Below are 15548 nucleotides of genomic sequence, written 5' to 3'. Positions count from 1 at the left end.
CCCTGTATTTTCATTTCCCCTGTATTTTCATTTCCCCTGTATTTTCATTCCCCTGTATTTCCCCTGTATTTTCATTATTCCCCTCCTGTATTTTCATTTCCCCTGGATTTTCATTTCCCCTGGATTTCCATTCCTCCCGTATTTTCACTCCCCCTGGATTTCCATTATTCCCCCCCTGTATTTTCATTATTCCCCCCCTGTATTTTCATTTCCCCTGGATTTTCATTATTTCCCCCCTGTATTTTCACTCCCCCTGTATTTTCATTTCCCCTGGATTTCCATTCCTCCCGTGTTTTCACTCCCCCTGTATTTTCATTATTCCCCCCCTGTATTTTCATTATTTCCCCCCTGTATTTTCACTCCCCTGGATTTCCATTATTCCCCCCCTGTATTTTCATTATCCCCCCCCTGTATTTCCATTATTTCCCCTGGATTTCCACTCCTCCCGTATTCTCATTTCCCCCGGATTTCCATCATCCCCCGTCTTTCCCCGCCGTGTTTTCGCTCCCTCCCGCCGCATTCCCGCCGTCTCCGGTTTCCGCAGCCGCGGGGGCTCCGCGCGGAGGAGCCGCGGGCGCTGCCCGGGCCGGGCCCGTTCCTGGCGCGGCTCCGGCCCCGCTCCCGCGCATAAAAACCGGCCCGGCCCCGGCGGCGGCGGCGCTCGGAGCCCGCGCGGCCGCGGCGCGGGACACCGGCACGGCTGGCACAGCTGGCACAGCTGGCACAGCTGGCACAGCTGGCACAGCTGGCACGGGTGGTACAGACGGCACAGATGGCACGGCTGACACCGCTGGCACGCCTGGCACGGGTGGTACAGACGGCACAGATGGCACGGCTGACACCGCTGGCACGCCTGGCACGCCTGGCACGCCTGGCATGCTTGCTGGCACAGCTGGCGATGCTGGCGGCACCGGCGCTGGGAGCAGGTAAGGGGTTGGGGTTTGGGGGGTTTGGGGGGTTTGGGGGTTTTTTGGGGTTTTTGGGGGTTTTGGGGGTTTTGGGGGTTTGGGGTTATTGGAGTTTGGGGGTTTGGGTTTTTGGGTTTTTGGGGTTTTTGGGGGTTTGGGGGGTTTTTGGGGTTTGGGGTTTTTGGGGTTTGGGAATTGGAGTTTGGGGGTTTGGGTTTTTGGGGTTTGGGGGGTTTGGGGTTTCTAGGGTTTGGGGTTTTTGGGGTTTGGGAATTGGAGTTTGGGGGTTTGGGTTTTTGGGGTTTTTGGGGTTATTGGAGTTTTGGGGGTTTGGGTTTTTGGGGTTTGGGGGGTTTGGGGTTTTTGGGTTTTTGGGGATTTTGGGGGTTTTGGGGGTTTTGGGGTTTCGGGGGTTTTTGGGGTTTGGGGTTTTGGGGGTTTTGGGGTTTGGGGTTTTTGGGGTTTGGGAATTGGAGTTTGGGGGTTTGGATTTTTGGGGTTTGGGTTTGGGCTTTGGGAATTGCTGTATTTGGGTTTTGGGAATTGGAGTTAAGGGCTTGGGGATTGGATTTGGGGTTTTTGAGGTTTGGGGTTTGGGCTTGGAGTTTGAGGGTTGTGGTTTGGGAATTGGGATTGGAACAGGGACAGGGACAGGGACAGGGACAGGGACAGGGACAGGGACAGGACAGGGACAGGGACAGGACAGGGACAGGGACAGGGGGACAGGGACAGGGACAGGGACAGGGACAGGGACGGGACAGGGACGGGGACAGGACAGGGACAGGGACAGGGACAGGGACGGGACAGGGACGGGGACAGGACAGGGACAGGGACAGGGACAGGGACAGGGACGGGGACAAGGACAGGGGGTGCAGGGTCGGTCCCCCCACCACGGGGTGGCTGCTGGAGCAGGGGTGGTGGCCACGGGGTGCCCAAGGTGACCCCGGGGTGCCACCCGCGGGTGACAGGGACAGAGGTGTCCCAGCCGGCCCCTCTGGAGTCGCGGGGTCCCGGGGAAGAGCCGGCCCCGCTGGAGCGGCAGGCGGAGCCGGGCGAGGCTGGCACGGCCGGGCAGCGCTGGGGAGCCCCGGAGGAGCCGGACCTGGGCACGGCAGGTGCCACCGTGTCCCCTGCGTGTCCCAGCCTGTGCCACCCCCCGCATGACCCTGCCCTGTCCCCTGGGGTCACCCCCGTCCCCTCTCCGTGTCCCCACAGGGTGGGCTGTGTCCCCTGTCCCCTCTCCGTGTCCCCACAGCCCCGCCCCGCGTCCCTCCCACTGCCCCACTGCCCATCCCCGTCCCAGCTGCCCCTCAGCGTCTGCCTCCCGTGTCCCCGGAGTGTCCCAACCCATCCCCGGAGTGTCCCAAACCATCCCCAGAGTGTCCCAACCCATCCCCGGAGTGTCCCAACCCATCCCCAGAGTGTCCCAACCCATCCCCAGCTGTCCCCGGAGTGTCCCAAACCATCCCCAGCGTGTCACAAACCATCCCCAGAGTGTCCCAAACCATCCCCGGAGTGTCCCAACCCATCCCCGGAGTGTCCCAAACCATCCCCGGAGTGACCCAACCCATCCCCAGCGTGTCCCAACCCATCCCCAGCTGTCCCCAAGCTGTCCCCAAACCATCCCCAGCGTGTCCCAAACCATCCCCGGAGTGTCCCAACCCATCCCCGGAGTGTCCCAAACCATCCCCAGCTGTCCCCAACCCATCCCCAGCTGTCCCCAAGCTGTCCCCAACCCATCCCCGGAGTGTCCCAAACCATCCCCAGCGTGTCCCAACCCATCCCCAGCCCTCTCCCCATCCGTCCCCGCTGTCCCCAGCCCCGTCCCCGCTGTCCCCGCTGTCCCCAGCCCTGTCCCCGCTGTCCCCAGCCCCGTCCCCGCTGTCCCCAGCCCCGTCCCCGGTGTCCCCAGCCCCGTCCCCGCTGTCCCCAGCCCCGTCCCCGGTGTCCCCAGCCCCGTCCCCGGTGTCCCCAGCCCTGTCCCCAGCCCCGTCCCCGCTGTCCCCAGCCCCATCCCCGCTGTCCCCAGCCCCGTTCCCAGCCCCGTCCCCGCTGTCCCCAGCCCCATCCCCGGTGTCCCCAGCCCCGTTCCCAGCCCTGTCCCCGCTGTCCCCAGCCCTGTCCCCGCTGTCCCCCTGTCCCATCCGTCCCCCGTCCCTCTCAGGTGAAGGCCCGGTGTGGAGCCCGTGGTTCAGCATCGCGCACCCCGGCGGTGCCGGTGCCGGTGCCGGGCGGGCCCCGGTGGCGGGCAGGGCCCGGCTCGGTGCCCGCCCGTGCGCCCGGCCCGCGGCCATCGAGGCGCGCAGCGGCGGCCGGGCGGCGGCCCCGGGGCTCGGTGCCAGCCCCACCGGCGGCCCCCGCTGCCCAACCCGCCCGCCGCCACCGGGCACGGCCTGCGCCAGCTACCGCCTGCGCTTCCTGTGCCCGCCCGGTGAGCCGGGGCACCGGGGCAGCTGGGGGCACCGGGGGTACCGGGGGCACCGGGGGTACCGGGGGTGCCTGGGGGCACCGGGGGTACCGGGGGTACCGGGGGTGCCTGGGGGCACCGGGGGGCAGCTGGGTGAGCCAGGGCACCGGGGGTGTCTGGGGGTACCGGGGGTACCTGGCACACCTGTATTCCACCTGGGGCACACCTGGGGCACACCTGGGGCACACCTGGATCTCCTGTGAACCCCACCCGTGTCCCACCCGTGTCCCCCCTGGGCTGCGGGATGGGGGTGGCGCGTGCCCCTTTAACCCCTGGGCTGCCGTCTCCAGTCACTCCCAGTCACTCCCAGTGCTACTCCCAGTTACTCCCAGTTCATCCCAGTCAGTCCCAGTCAGTCCCAGTCCATCCCAGTCCATCCCAGTCACTCCCAGTCGCTCCCAGTCCATCCCAGTCCATCCCAGTCCATCCCAGTCACTCCCGGTCACCCCCAGTCAGTCCCAGTCCATCCTAGTCCATCCCAGTCCATCCCAGTTAGTCCCAGTCACTCCCAGTCACTCCCAGTCACTCCCAGTCACTCCCAGTCCATCCCAGTCGCTCCCGGTCACCCCCAGTCAGTCCCAGTCACTCCCAGTCCATCCCAGTCGCTCCCAGTCAGTCCCAGTCACTCCCAGTCCATCCCAGTCCATCCCAGTCACTCCCAGTCACTCCCGGTCACTCCCAGTCAGTCCCAGTCACTCCCGGTCACTCCCAGTCCATCCCAGTCCATCCCGGTCACTCCCAGTCAGTCCCAGTCAGTCCCAGTCCATCCCAGTCCATCCCAGTCACTCCCGGTCACTCCCGGTCACTCCCAGTCAGTCCCAGTCACTCCCAGTCACTCCCAGTCCATCCCAGTCAGTCACAGTTGCTCCCGGTCACTCCCAGTCCATCCCAGTCACTCCCAGTCACTCCCGGTCACTCCCAGTCAGTCCCAGTCCATCCCAGTCACTCCCAGTCCATCCCAGTCGCTCCCGGTCACCCCCAGTCTCCCGCAGATCACCCTTCCTGGTCGCCCTGGTCCCCGTGGAGCCCCTGCTCGCGCAGCGCCTGCGGCGCCCGCGGCACCCAGAGCCGCTCCCGGCGCTGCCGCGGCGCCCCCGGCCCGGCCGCGCCCCCGGAGCCCCGGTGCCAGGGCGAGGCCACCGAGCGCCGGCCCTGCGGCGCCGGGCCCTGCCCAGGTAGGCACCGCCAGCCCCCCGTGCCACCCACCTGTCCCCAGGGGCTGCCAGGAGGGGACACGGGCTGGGGGTGGCACCCGAACCCCGCCGTGCCACCCACCTGTGCCCGGGTGCTGCCAGGGACACGGGGTGGCCACGGAGTCGCTGCTGGGGGCGGCCCTGGGGTGGCCCTGGGGTGGCATTGGGGTGGCCTTGGGTTGGCCTTGGGGTGTCCCTGGGGTGGCCCTGGGGTGACACTGGGGTGGCCCGGGGGTGGCCTTGGGTTGGCCTTGGGGTGGCTCTGGGGTGGCATTGGGGTGTCCCTGGGGTGGCTCTGGGGTGGCTCTGGGGTGACACTGGGGTGTCCCTGGGGTGGCCCTGGGGTGGCTCTGGGGTGTCCCTGGGGTGGCATTGGGGTGGCATTGGGGTGGCCCCGGGGTGGCTCTGGGGTGTCCCTGGGGTGTCCCTGGGGTGGCCCCGGGGTGACACTGGGGTGGCTCTGGGCTGTCCCTGGGGTGTCCCTGGGGTGTCCCTGGGGTGGCCCGGGGGTGTCCCTGGGGTGGTCCTGGGGTGGCCCCGGGGTGGCCCTGGGGTGGCCCCGGGGTGGCCCCGGGGTGGCCCTGGGGTGTCCCTGGGGTGGCTCTGGGGTGTCCCTGGGGTGGCCCCGGGGTGGCATTGGGGTGGCCCTGGGGTGGCTCTGGGGTGTCCCTGGGGTGGCCCCGGGGTGACTCTGGGGTGGCGCTGGGTGCGCCAAGCACGGGGATCTCTCCAAGGACCTGAACCCCCGTCCCGGTCCGTGACCGGGGGGTGATCGGGGCCCCCCCAGGCCGGGGCTGAGGGGCCCCCGGTTCCCGCGGCGATGTCCCCGCAGAGCCCGGCTGGACGGAGTGGGGCGCCTGGGGCCCGTGCTCCCGCAGCTGCGGCCGCTCGGGGAAGCGCGTCCGGCGCCGGAGCTGCCGGGGCGCCGGGAGCCGCCCGTGCCCCGGCCGTGCCAGCGAGGCGCAGAGATGTCCCGGCCCGCCGTGCCCGGGCCGCCCGCCGGTGCCGCTGGCCCGCGGCGATGCCCGGGGCCGCTTCACGGCCTCGGGGCCGTGCCCGGGCCCCGCCGCCAACCTCAGCGCCCACCGCGACGGCTTCGCCCCGGCGCTGGCGCCCACCGGCACCGAGGGCTCGGGCGCGGCCGTGGCGCCCCTGAGGCTGCGGCGGCTCGGTGAGAGGGCGCGGGGGGCTCGGGGGCAGCCTCGGGGCCGAGCCGGGGGTGCCCATGGCTCGCTGCCCCTCTCGGCGCTTCGCAGAGAAGCCCTACATGGTGCTGCAGCCCGCGGACAGGGTGCGGGAGGCCGGGCAGGACGTGACCTTCTGCTGCGAAGCCTCGGGCACCCCCGCGCCCCACAAGTATTACTGGTGAGCGGGCACGGCGGGCACGGCGGGCACGGCGGGCACGGCGGCGGGGTCCGCGCTGAGCCTGTCGCCTGTCGCCTGTCGCCTGTCGCCTGTCCCCTGTCTCCTGTCCCCTGTCGCCTGTCGCCTGTCGCCTGTCGCCTGTCGCCTGTCACCTGTCTCCTGTCCCCTGTCCCCTGTCGCCTGTCCCCTGTCCCCTGTCCCCTGTCCCCTGTCGCCTGTCCCCTGTCGCCTGTCTCCTGTCCCCTGTCCCCTGTCGCCTGTCGCCTGTCTCCTGTCCCCTGTCCCCTGTCCCCTGTCCCCTGTCCCCTGTCGCCTGTCCCCTGTCGCCTGTCGCCTGTCTCCTGTCCCCTGTCCCCTGTCCCCTGTCCCCTGTCCCCTGTCGCCTGTCGCCTGTCTCCTGTCCCCTGTCTCCTGTCGCCTGTCCCCTGTCTCCTGTCCCCTGTCGCCTGTCCCCTGTCCCCTGTCCCCTGTCGCCTGTCCCCTGTCACCTGTCCCCTGTCCCCTGTCCCCTGTCTCCTGTCCCCTGTCCCCTGTCGCCTGTCCCCTGTCACCTGTCCCCTGTCCCCTCTCACCTGTCCCCTGTCGCCTGTCCCCTGTCTCCTGTCTCCTGTTGCCTGTCCCCTGTCCCCTGTCAGCTGTCCCCTGTCCCCTGTCCCCTGTCCCCTGTCCCCTGTCTCCTGTCCCCTGTCTCCTGTCTCCTGTCCCCTGTTGCCTGTCCCCTGTCACCTGTCCCCTGTCCCCTCTCACCTGTCCCCTGTCCCCTCTCACCTGTCTCCTGTCCCCTGTCCCCTGTCTCCTGTCCCCTGTCTCCTGTCCCCTGTCTCCTGTCTCCTGTCCCCTGTCACCTGTCCCCTGTCCCCTCTCACCTGTCTCCTGTCCCCTGTCCCCTGTCTCCTGTCCCCTGTCCCCTGTCCCCTGTCCCCTCTCACCTGTCACCTGTCGCCTGTCGCCGCAGGTACCACAACGGGACGCTGCTGCAGGGGAGCGCTGAGCGCAGCCGCGGCCGCCTGGCGCTGCGGGGGCTGGCACCGGAGCAGGCTGGCACCTACCACTGCAAGGCCAGCTCCGAGGCGGGCGCCATCCGCTCGGCGCCCGCACAGCTCACCGTGCTGGGTGAGCGAGCGCGGGGGGCGCCTCGGGGGCGGCGGGACCCCCGCCCCGTGCCCCTCTGATGCCCCCGCTCCGTGCCCCCAGCCCAGGGCCAGCAGAGCTGCCGGCCGGAGCCGGAGCCCAGCCTGGTGGAGCTGCCCAGCGAGTGCCCGCAGGACGCCAGCGGCTCCCGCTTCTACAACGTGGGGCGCTGCCCGGGCTCGCCGTGCCCCGGCGGCCCCGCGGAGGCCTCGGGGTGCGGCGGCGGGCCGGGGCGCTGCTGCGGGGTGCGCAGGATGGAGCTGCGGCGGGTGCCGTGCGCCGGCGCCGCGCTGCCGCTCAAGGTGGTGGCCGAGTGCGGCTGCGGGCCCTGCGCCCGGCCCCGCGCGCTGGTGCAGGGCCGGGTGACGGCGGCCGACACCGGGGAGCCGCTGCGCTTCGGCCACATCTTCCTGGGGGCCACGAAGGTGGGCTTCACCGGCTACCGGGGCTCCTTCACCATCGAGGTGCCGCCCGGCACGCGGCGCCTGGTGGCTCGCTTCGTGGACGGCCGGCAGCGCTTGGTGGACGCCGTCAAGGTGCTGCCCTTCGACCGGCGCGGAGGAGCCGTGTACCACGAGGTGAAGATGCTGCGCAAGAAGGAGCCGGTGGAGCTGGACGGCGGCCGGAGCAACGCCATCCCGCTGGGGGAGGCCGGCGGCCGCGAGCCCGTCGGGGAGCTGCTGCTGCCGGCCGGGGCCTTCCTGCGGCCGTCCGGGGAGGTCTTCAACGGCACGGTCAAGGCCAGCGTCACCTTCGTGGACCCCCGGGACGTGGCCACGGCCGGCGCCGCCTCCAGCGACCTGAGCTTCGCCGACGCCGAGGGGGAGATCGTCCCCCTGCGCACCTACGGCATGTTCGCCGTGGATTTCCGCGAAGGCGACGGCGGCGCGGCGCTGCAGGCGGGGCCGGTGCAGGTGAGGATGGACGCGGCGCAGGTGCGGGTGCCCGAGCACCTGCAGAAGATGAAGCTGTGGTCCCTGAACCCCGAGAGCGGCCTGTGGGAGGAGGAGGGGGTGCTGCGGCCGGCCGGGGGCGGCCGGGGCAAGAGGGAGGAGAGGACCTTCCTGGTGGGCAACCTGGAGATCCGCGAGCGGCGCCTCTTCAACCTGGACGTGCCCGAGGACCGCCGCTGCTTCGTCAAGGTCAGGGCCTACAGCAACGAGAAGTTCCACCCCTACGAGCAGCTGGAGGGGGTGGTGGTCAGCCTCATCAACCTGGAGCCGCGGCCCGGCTTCCCCAGCAACCCGCGGGCCTGGGGCCGCTTCGACAGCGCGGTCACGGGCCCCAACGGCGCCTGCCTGCCCGCCTTCTGCGACGCGCGGCGCCCCGACGCCTACGCGGCCCTGCTCACGGCCACGCTGGGTGGCGAGGAGCTGGAAGCCGTGCCCTCCAGCCCCACGCTCGACCCCGGCGCCGTGGGGGTGGCGCAGCCCTACCTGGCCAAGCTGGGCTACCGGCGCTCGGACCACGAGGACGCGGCGCTGAAGAAGACGGCGTTCCAGATCAACGTGGCCAAGCCCGACCCCGGCAACGCGGACGAGAGCAACGGCCCCGTCTACTCCTACCGGAGCCTGCGGCGGTGCGAGGAGGCGCCGGTGGGCGCCAACCACCTGCGCTTCTACCGCGTGGAGGTGGACAAGTACGAGTACAACGTGGTGCCCTTCAGCGAGAGCGACGTCGCCTCGTGGACCGGCGACTACCTGGCGTGGTGGCCCAACCCGCAGGAGTTCCGGGCGTGCTTCATCAAGGTGCGGCTGGAGGGGCCGCGGGAGTACATGGTGAGGTCGCGGAACGCCGGGGGCAGCCACCCCCGCACCCGGGGCCAGCTCTACGGGCTGCGGGACAGCCGGAGCGTGCGGGACCCGCTGCTGGACAACGCCTCGGCGGCCTGCGTGGAGTTCAAGTGCGGCGGGATGCTCTTCGACCAGAGCCTGGCCGACAGGACCCTGGTGTCCGTCGCGCCGCAGGGCAGCTGCCGCCGCACGGCCGTCAACGCGCTGCTGCGGGACTACCTGAGCCGCCACCCGCCGCTGGCCGACAACAACCACACCGCCGCCTTCTCCATGCTGGCCCCGCTGGACCCGCTGGGCCACAACTACGGCATCTACACCGTGACGGACCAGAGCCCGCGGCTGGCCAAGGAGATCGCCATCGGCCGCTGCTTCGCGGGCACCTCGGACGGCTTCTCCAGGGAGATGCGGGCGGGCGAGGGCACGGCCGTCACCTTCGAGTGCCAGGAGCGGCCGCCGGGCGGGGAGAGCCTCTTCCAGCGCCTGCTGAGCGCCCCGGCCGAGGCGCTGGCCGACATCCGCAGCGAGATGGGGCGCTCCGAGCTGCGCCGCGCTCCCCCCGAGGTGATGGACTTCGCCTCCGGAGCCCCCGGGCCCACCCGCCGGGCCCCCGGCGGCCAGCGGAGCCCGGCCCGGCCGCGGGGACGGCCCTGAGCCCCGTCCGCCCCCTCCCCGGCTCGGCTTTGTCGCCCCTTCCCCGTCGCTTTTGGCCGCGCTCATTTATAACGCCCGAAGGACCGGGGGGCACCGGGGGTCGGGGGCGGCGGCGGCGTGGGGAGGGGTCCCGCCGCCCCCCGGTGCTGTCGCTGCCTCCTCTGGGTGCTCAGCCCCGCGCTGGCGGTGACGGAGGCGCCGCGGACGGGATCGAAACAAAAGGAATAAAAGAGGAGGTGGGAGCGAGCCCGGGACGGGGCGGGCATGGCAAGGGGGTCCCCGCCCGGTGCTTTGGCCGGTGCCACCGGCGGAGCCCCGGTGGGCCCGCGCCGGGAGCTGGCGGCGCTGATTTCAGCCCCGAATCCCACAAAACCGGGATTTTTCTGGGGAGGAAACCCCAAGGACAGCGCGGATAAAACTCCCTCCCTTGAGGTGCCACCCCCACCCACGCGGGGGCCGGTGCCACCCTCGCGGCACCGCGGCGGCCCGGACTCGGGCGGATTTGTACATTATTTATTACAAAATATACAATTCCTGTACACCCGTCTGGCTGCTGGGCTGCTCCGCGACGGGGGGACCCAGCCCCGCGTGTCCCCCGGTGTCCCCCGTGTATCCCCCGGTGTTCCCGCTGTCCCTCGTGTATCCCCCGCTGTCCCCGGTGTCCCCGCGTCCCCAGTCCTGTCCTCCCTGTCCCCGCTGTCCCCTCTGTCCCCCGTGTATCCCCCGGTGTTCCCGCTGTCCCCCGTGTATCCCCCGGTGTCCCCCGTGTATCCCCCGCTGTCCCGCTGTCCCCGCTGTCCCCAGCCCTGTCCCCGCTGTCCCCAGACCTGTCCCACTCTGTCCCGCTGTCCCCAACCCTGTCCCCCGCTGTCCCCTCTGTCCCCCGCTGTCCCGCTGTCCCCGCTGTCCCCAGCCCTGTCCCACTCTGTCCCCCGCTATCCCCGCTGCCCCCAGCCCTGTCCCCCGGTGTCCCCGGTGTCCCCGCTGTCCCGCTGTCCCACTCTGTCCCGCTGTCCCCAGCCCTGTCCCCGCTGCCCCCAGCCCCGTCCCGGCCGCTCCTGTTCGCCTCGGGCCGGGCTCAGCCGGGCCGGCGGCCCCGGGCGGGGCGCGGTGCCAGCGGGACGTGGCAGACGGGGCCGGGGGACCCTCCGGTGCCCCCGGCGCCGCGGGCCGGGCCCACGGGCCGGGCACCCCCGCGGGGCGGCTCCGCGCTGCCCGGCCCCCCGGCTGTCCCCGGCGGGGATATTTTGGGTGTCCCCGCCCGCCGTCCCAGCCGGGGATGCTGTAATGGAACAGGCGGCGCTGGCGGGGCCGGGACAACATTTCCCTTCTCCAAGCCGCCCTGGCCGCGGCGCGGCATTTTTCCACCCTTTTTTCCACCTTTTTTTCCACCCTTTTTTCCACCCTTTCTCTGGCTGGATGCGGGATCAAAGGGGGCGCGGGGGGGCTCCTTGGCCGGAGCAGCGGCCGAATCCCGGCGCGGTCCCGGCGGGACGCGATCCCAGCGCGGGCGGCCGCCGGTGCGGCGGGAGGGAGCGGGAGGGAAGGGAGGAGGCACCTGGAATGCTGAGATTCCACGGCGAGGTGTCATCCCAACCCCCCTCCCAAAATCTGGATGCTGCCCGTGCCCGGCTGCTCCCTGTCCTGGGCTGGCCCCAGCCTGGCTGTTGTTTTTCCATGGGTTCTCCTTACCCTGCGTGATCCTTCTCCCGCATTTTCCTTACCCTGCGTGATCCTTAACCCGGATTCTCCTTATCCTGGATTTCCCTTATCCCAGATTCTCCTTATCCTGGATTTCCCCTATCCCAGATTCTCTTTTCCTGACTGCTGCCCGTTCCTGGGTGCTCCTTTTCCCTGGCTCCCGCCTGTCCCTGAATTTTCCTCATCCCTGCTTTATCCCCAGGAATTCCTTAGGTCTGGATTCTCCCTATTTCGGGCCGTGCTTTTCCCCGGATCCTGCTTTTCCCTGGGCTCCAGGAATTGTCCCCACCGGGTTCCACGGCCCCTCCCCAGGGACACGCGGGGGAAACTCCCGGTGGCAGCGGCCGGGACACACCGGGACACACCGGAGACATCCCCGGGACACACCGGGACACACCGGAGACACCCCCGGGACACACCGGGACACACCGGGACACCCCGGGACACCCCGGGACACACCGGGGACACCGAGCCGTGGGATGCGGGATCCAGGGGGGATTTTTGCGGGCTTTGGGTGGAAAAGCCGCAATTTCCCCCGGCTTTTGTTGGAATGCGGGGTGGGGATGGAGCCAGGATGCCCCGAAGGGTCCCGGCCGCGGATTGGGGTGAGCCGGAGGCGGATTTAACCCTGCAGGGTCCGGGAGGCAGGAGCAGGGCTGGGAATATCCCGGCAGAGCGGAAAAACGGGATGAGAAAACCTCGGCTGCTTCTTCTCCCCATCGCGGCCCCGTTCCAAGCGGGGAAGGAACGGGAGCCCGGAGCCGGCAGCTCCCGGCCCGCCCCGGCAATTTGGGATGGCCGCATCCCAAAAAAAGATGGGAAGAGGATGTGCCAGCACGTCGGGATCTCGGAGCGGCTTTTTTGGGATATTCCCCCTCCCACCGCATCCCAAAAACCCCTGAAAACCCCACAGGGAAGCGGGAGCGGGGGGGTCGGGATTTATATGGAATTTTTTTGGGATTTTAAAAAATATTTTGGGATATTCCACCCCTTCCCTTCAGAAATAAGGAGCTGGAAAAGGCCTCTGGGAAGCCGCTTTTGGGTTTGTTTTTTTTATATTTCTTTGAAAGAATGGAAAATGTAATGACAGGGTCTGAATGAAAAGGACAAAAGGAAGCAGCTGGAAAGGCCCTAAATAGAGAAAAACCCACAAAAAAACCCAAAAAAAAAAAAAAAAAAAAAAAAGATGAGAGGGAACGGGATGAAAAGGGGAAGGGAAGGATTGGGATCCCCTTTCCAGCCCTGTCCCCCAAACTGAGCATCCCTGGGACCCAAAATGAGCATCCCCGGGACCCAAACTGAGCATCCCTGGGACCCCAAAATGAGCATCCCCGGGACCCAAAATGAGCATCCCTGAGACCCCAAATCAGGGAATCCCTGAGCATTCCAGCAGATCCAGCTGTGGAATTCCAGAGGATCCAGCTGTGGAATTCCAGCGGATCCAGCTGTGGAATTCCAGAGGATCCAGCTGTGGAATTCCAGCGGATCCTGCTGTGGAATTCCAGCCCGTCTGGCCAAGAGGATCCAGCGGTGCTCCAGCCCTTCCCTCTGCCGGGAGCTGGGAAAATCCCTGATCCCAAAAATCCCAGATTCCTAAAAGCCTCAATCCCAAAAATCCCAGATCCCTAAAAGCCTCAATCCCAAAAACCCCGACCCCAAAAAGCCTTGAACCCAAAAATCCCTGAACCCAAAAACCCCCAATCCAAAAACCCTCATCCCAAAAATCACAGATCCCAAAAATCCCCAATCCAAAAACCCCCAATCCCAAACCCCCGATCCCAAACCCTGATCCCAAACCCCCGATCCCAAACCCTGATCCCAAATCCCCGATCCCAAATCCCCGATCCCAAACCCCGATCCCAACCCCCGATCCCAAACCCCCGATCCCAAACCCCCGATCCCAAACCCTGATCCCAAACCCCGATCCCAAACCCCGATCCCAAACCCCCGATCCCAAACCCCCAATCCCAAACCCCCGATCCCAAACCCTGATCCCAAATCCCCGATCCCAAATCCCCGATCCCAAACCCCGATCCCAACCCCCGATCCCAAACCCCCGATCCCAAACCCCCGATCCCAAACCCTGATCCCAAACCCCGATCCCAAACCCTGATCCCAACCCCCGATCCCAAACCCCCGATCCCAAACCCCCAATCCCAAACCCCGATCCCAAACCCCGATCCCAAACCCCCGATCCCAAACCCCGATCCCAAATCCCCAATCCCAAACCCCAATCCCAAATCCCCGATCCCAAACCCCCGATCCCAAACCCCAATCCCAAATCCCCGATCCCAAACCCCCGATCCCAAATCCCCAATCCCAAATCCCCGATCCCAAACCCTGATCCCAAATCCCCAATCCCAAACCCCGATCCCAAACCCCCGATCCCAGACCCCGATCCCAAATCCCCAATCCCAAACCCCCAATCCCAAACCCCAATCCCAAACCCCAATCCCAAACCCCGATCCCAAATCCCCAATCCCAAACCCCCGATCCCAAACCCTGATCCCAAATCCCCGATCCCAAACCCCAATCCCAAACCCCGATCCCAAACCCTGATCCCAAATCCCCGATCCCAAACCCCGATCCCAAACCCTGATCCCAAATCCCCAATCCCAAACCCCGATCCCAAATCCCCAATCCCAAACCCCCGATCCCAAACCCTGATCCCAAACCCTGATCCCAAATCCCGATCCCAAATCCCCGATCCCAAATCCTGATCCCAAATCCCCAATCCCAAACCCCGATCCCAATCCCCGATCCCAATCCCCGATCCCAAACCCCAATCCCAAATCCCCGATCCCAAATCCCCGATCCCAAATCCCCGATCCCAGACCCCGATCCCAAATCCCCGATCCCAAATCCCCAATCCCAAACCCCGATCCCAAATCCCCAATCCCAAACCCCCAATCCCAAACCCCAATCCCAATCCCCGATCCCAAATCCTGATCCCAAATCCCCGATCCCAAATCCCCAATCCCAATCCCCGATCCCAAACCCCCGATCCCAAATCCCCGATCCCAAATCCCCGATCCCAAATCCCCGGCCCCGGGACCCCCGTTCCGCCCTTCCCGAAGCTGCTCCGGGGATTTTGGGACCGAGGGGCTGCGGGATCCCCGATTTCCTTTTGATTTTTCCCGACGCGGAATTCCACAGGAACGTTCCTGATTTCCCAAGAGATTTCTGCTTTTCCAGGGGTTCTTTTGGATTTTTTTAGATTTATTTTTTGCAGCTTTCACATCCCAAACATTCAGAACGAGTCGCTTCTGGAAAAAACATCCCGGCTTGTTTTTTCTATTTTTTTTTTCTTTTTCCAGCTATTTTTGAACCTTTTCTTGGCTTCCTTTCCCTCTCCGGCGCTCCAGCCCATAAATAATAATAACAACAACATTTTTAAAGCCTTTTCGCTGACACTTCACCGGCCCTGCCAGAGGCTTTTCATTCTCCAGATGGCGAAAATCCGCCTCAAAATCATCCAAATAAAAGGGAAAAATAATCCTTTAAAAAAAAAAAAAAAAAAAGCCTGGAAATTCTGGTAAATATTTGGTGTTTTTCTCTTTTTTTTTTTTTGGGTGGGGGGACTTTTTTAGAAAAATCTGTCACATGAAGGAGAAGAAGTCCTGAAAGTGGAGCAGCTATTTTTGGGGTATTTTTTGGATATTTTTGGGATGGGCAGAGAAGAAACATCCCTGGCCTGTGCCCGGTTTGGGGTGCCCTGTTGCTTCTGTTCTACCTAAAATCTGAATTATTGAACATGGTTCCTGTCCTGGCTAAAATCTGAATTATTCAACATTGCTCCTGTGCTGGCTAAAATCGGAATTATTGAACATTGCTCCTGTCCTGGCTGAAATCTGAATTATTCAACATTGCTCCTGTGCTGGCTAAAATCGGAATTATTGAACATTGCTCCTGTCCTGGCTGAAATCTGAATTATTCAACATTGCTCCTGTGCTGGCTAAAATCGGAATTATTGAACATGGCTCCTGTGCTGGCTGGACTCTGAATTATCACCAATTGTTTCATTCCTGGCTGAACTTTGAATTATTTCAATTCTTTTGGACCCTTGATTCAGTCCCGGCACACGGGATTGGGGAATCCTGAATTTTGGGATTATTCAACCCGATTCCTCTGGATCCCAGTGCGGGAATGTCCCCAAAACATGCCGGGAATGTCCCAAATCCGTCCCGGGAATGTCCCAAATCCAGCCCGGGAATGTCCCAAATCCGGCCCGGGAATGTCCCAAATCCATCCCGGGAATGTCCCAAATCCATCCCGGGAATGTCCCCAAATCCGGCCCGGGAATGTCCCAAATCCATCCCGGGAATGTCCCAAATCCAGC

At 65.7% G+C, this 15548-nt stretch overlaps 1 protein-coding gene across 1 annotated transcript; it reads left to right on the top strand.

Moving 5' to 3' along the window:
• The first annotated feature begins 772 nt into the window (after positions 1-772).
• Positions 773-9642, top strand: CILP2 (cartilage intermediate layer protein 2). Its single transcript, XM_085562163.1, has 8 exons — positions 773-926; positions 1877-2023; positions 3073-3339; positions 4368-4550; positions 5368-5739; positions 5825-5933; positions 6889-7046; positions 7128-9642. The coding sequence occupies exons 1-8, from the start codon at positions 773-775 to the stop codon at positions 9506-9508; spliced, it is 3771 nt and encodes a 1256-aa protein (XP_085418289.1). The 3' UTR covers positions 9509-9642.
• Positions 9643-15548: the final 5906 nt, after the last annotated feature.

This window comes from Lonchura striata, chromosome 28 (assembly GCF_050655825.1).
Source record: "Lonchura striata isolate lonStrDom1 chromosome 28, ASM5065582v1, whole genome shotgun sequence".
Classification (NCBI taxonomy): Eukaryota; Metazoa; Chordata; class Aves; order Passeriformes; family Estrildidae; genus Lonchura; species Lonchura striata.
Note: the sequence above shows the minus strand (reverse complement) of the source record. Positions and strands in the feature narration are given on the sequence as shown.

Bases quoted from the DNA above. Each gene is read 5' to 3' on its own strand.
- CILP2 (XM_085562163.1), top strand. From the start codon at position 773: ATGGCACGGCTGACACCGCTGGCACGCCTGGCACGGGTGGTACAGACG. The intron at 927-1,876 runs GTAAGGGGTTGG...CGCGGGTGACAG, and splicing joins GGCACCGGCGCTGGGAGCAG to GGACAGAGGTGTCCCAGCCG. The intron at 4,551-5,367 runs GTAGGCACCGCC...GCCGGGGCTGAG, and splicing joins CGGCGCCGGGCCCTGCCCAG to GGGCCCCCGGTTCCCGCGGC.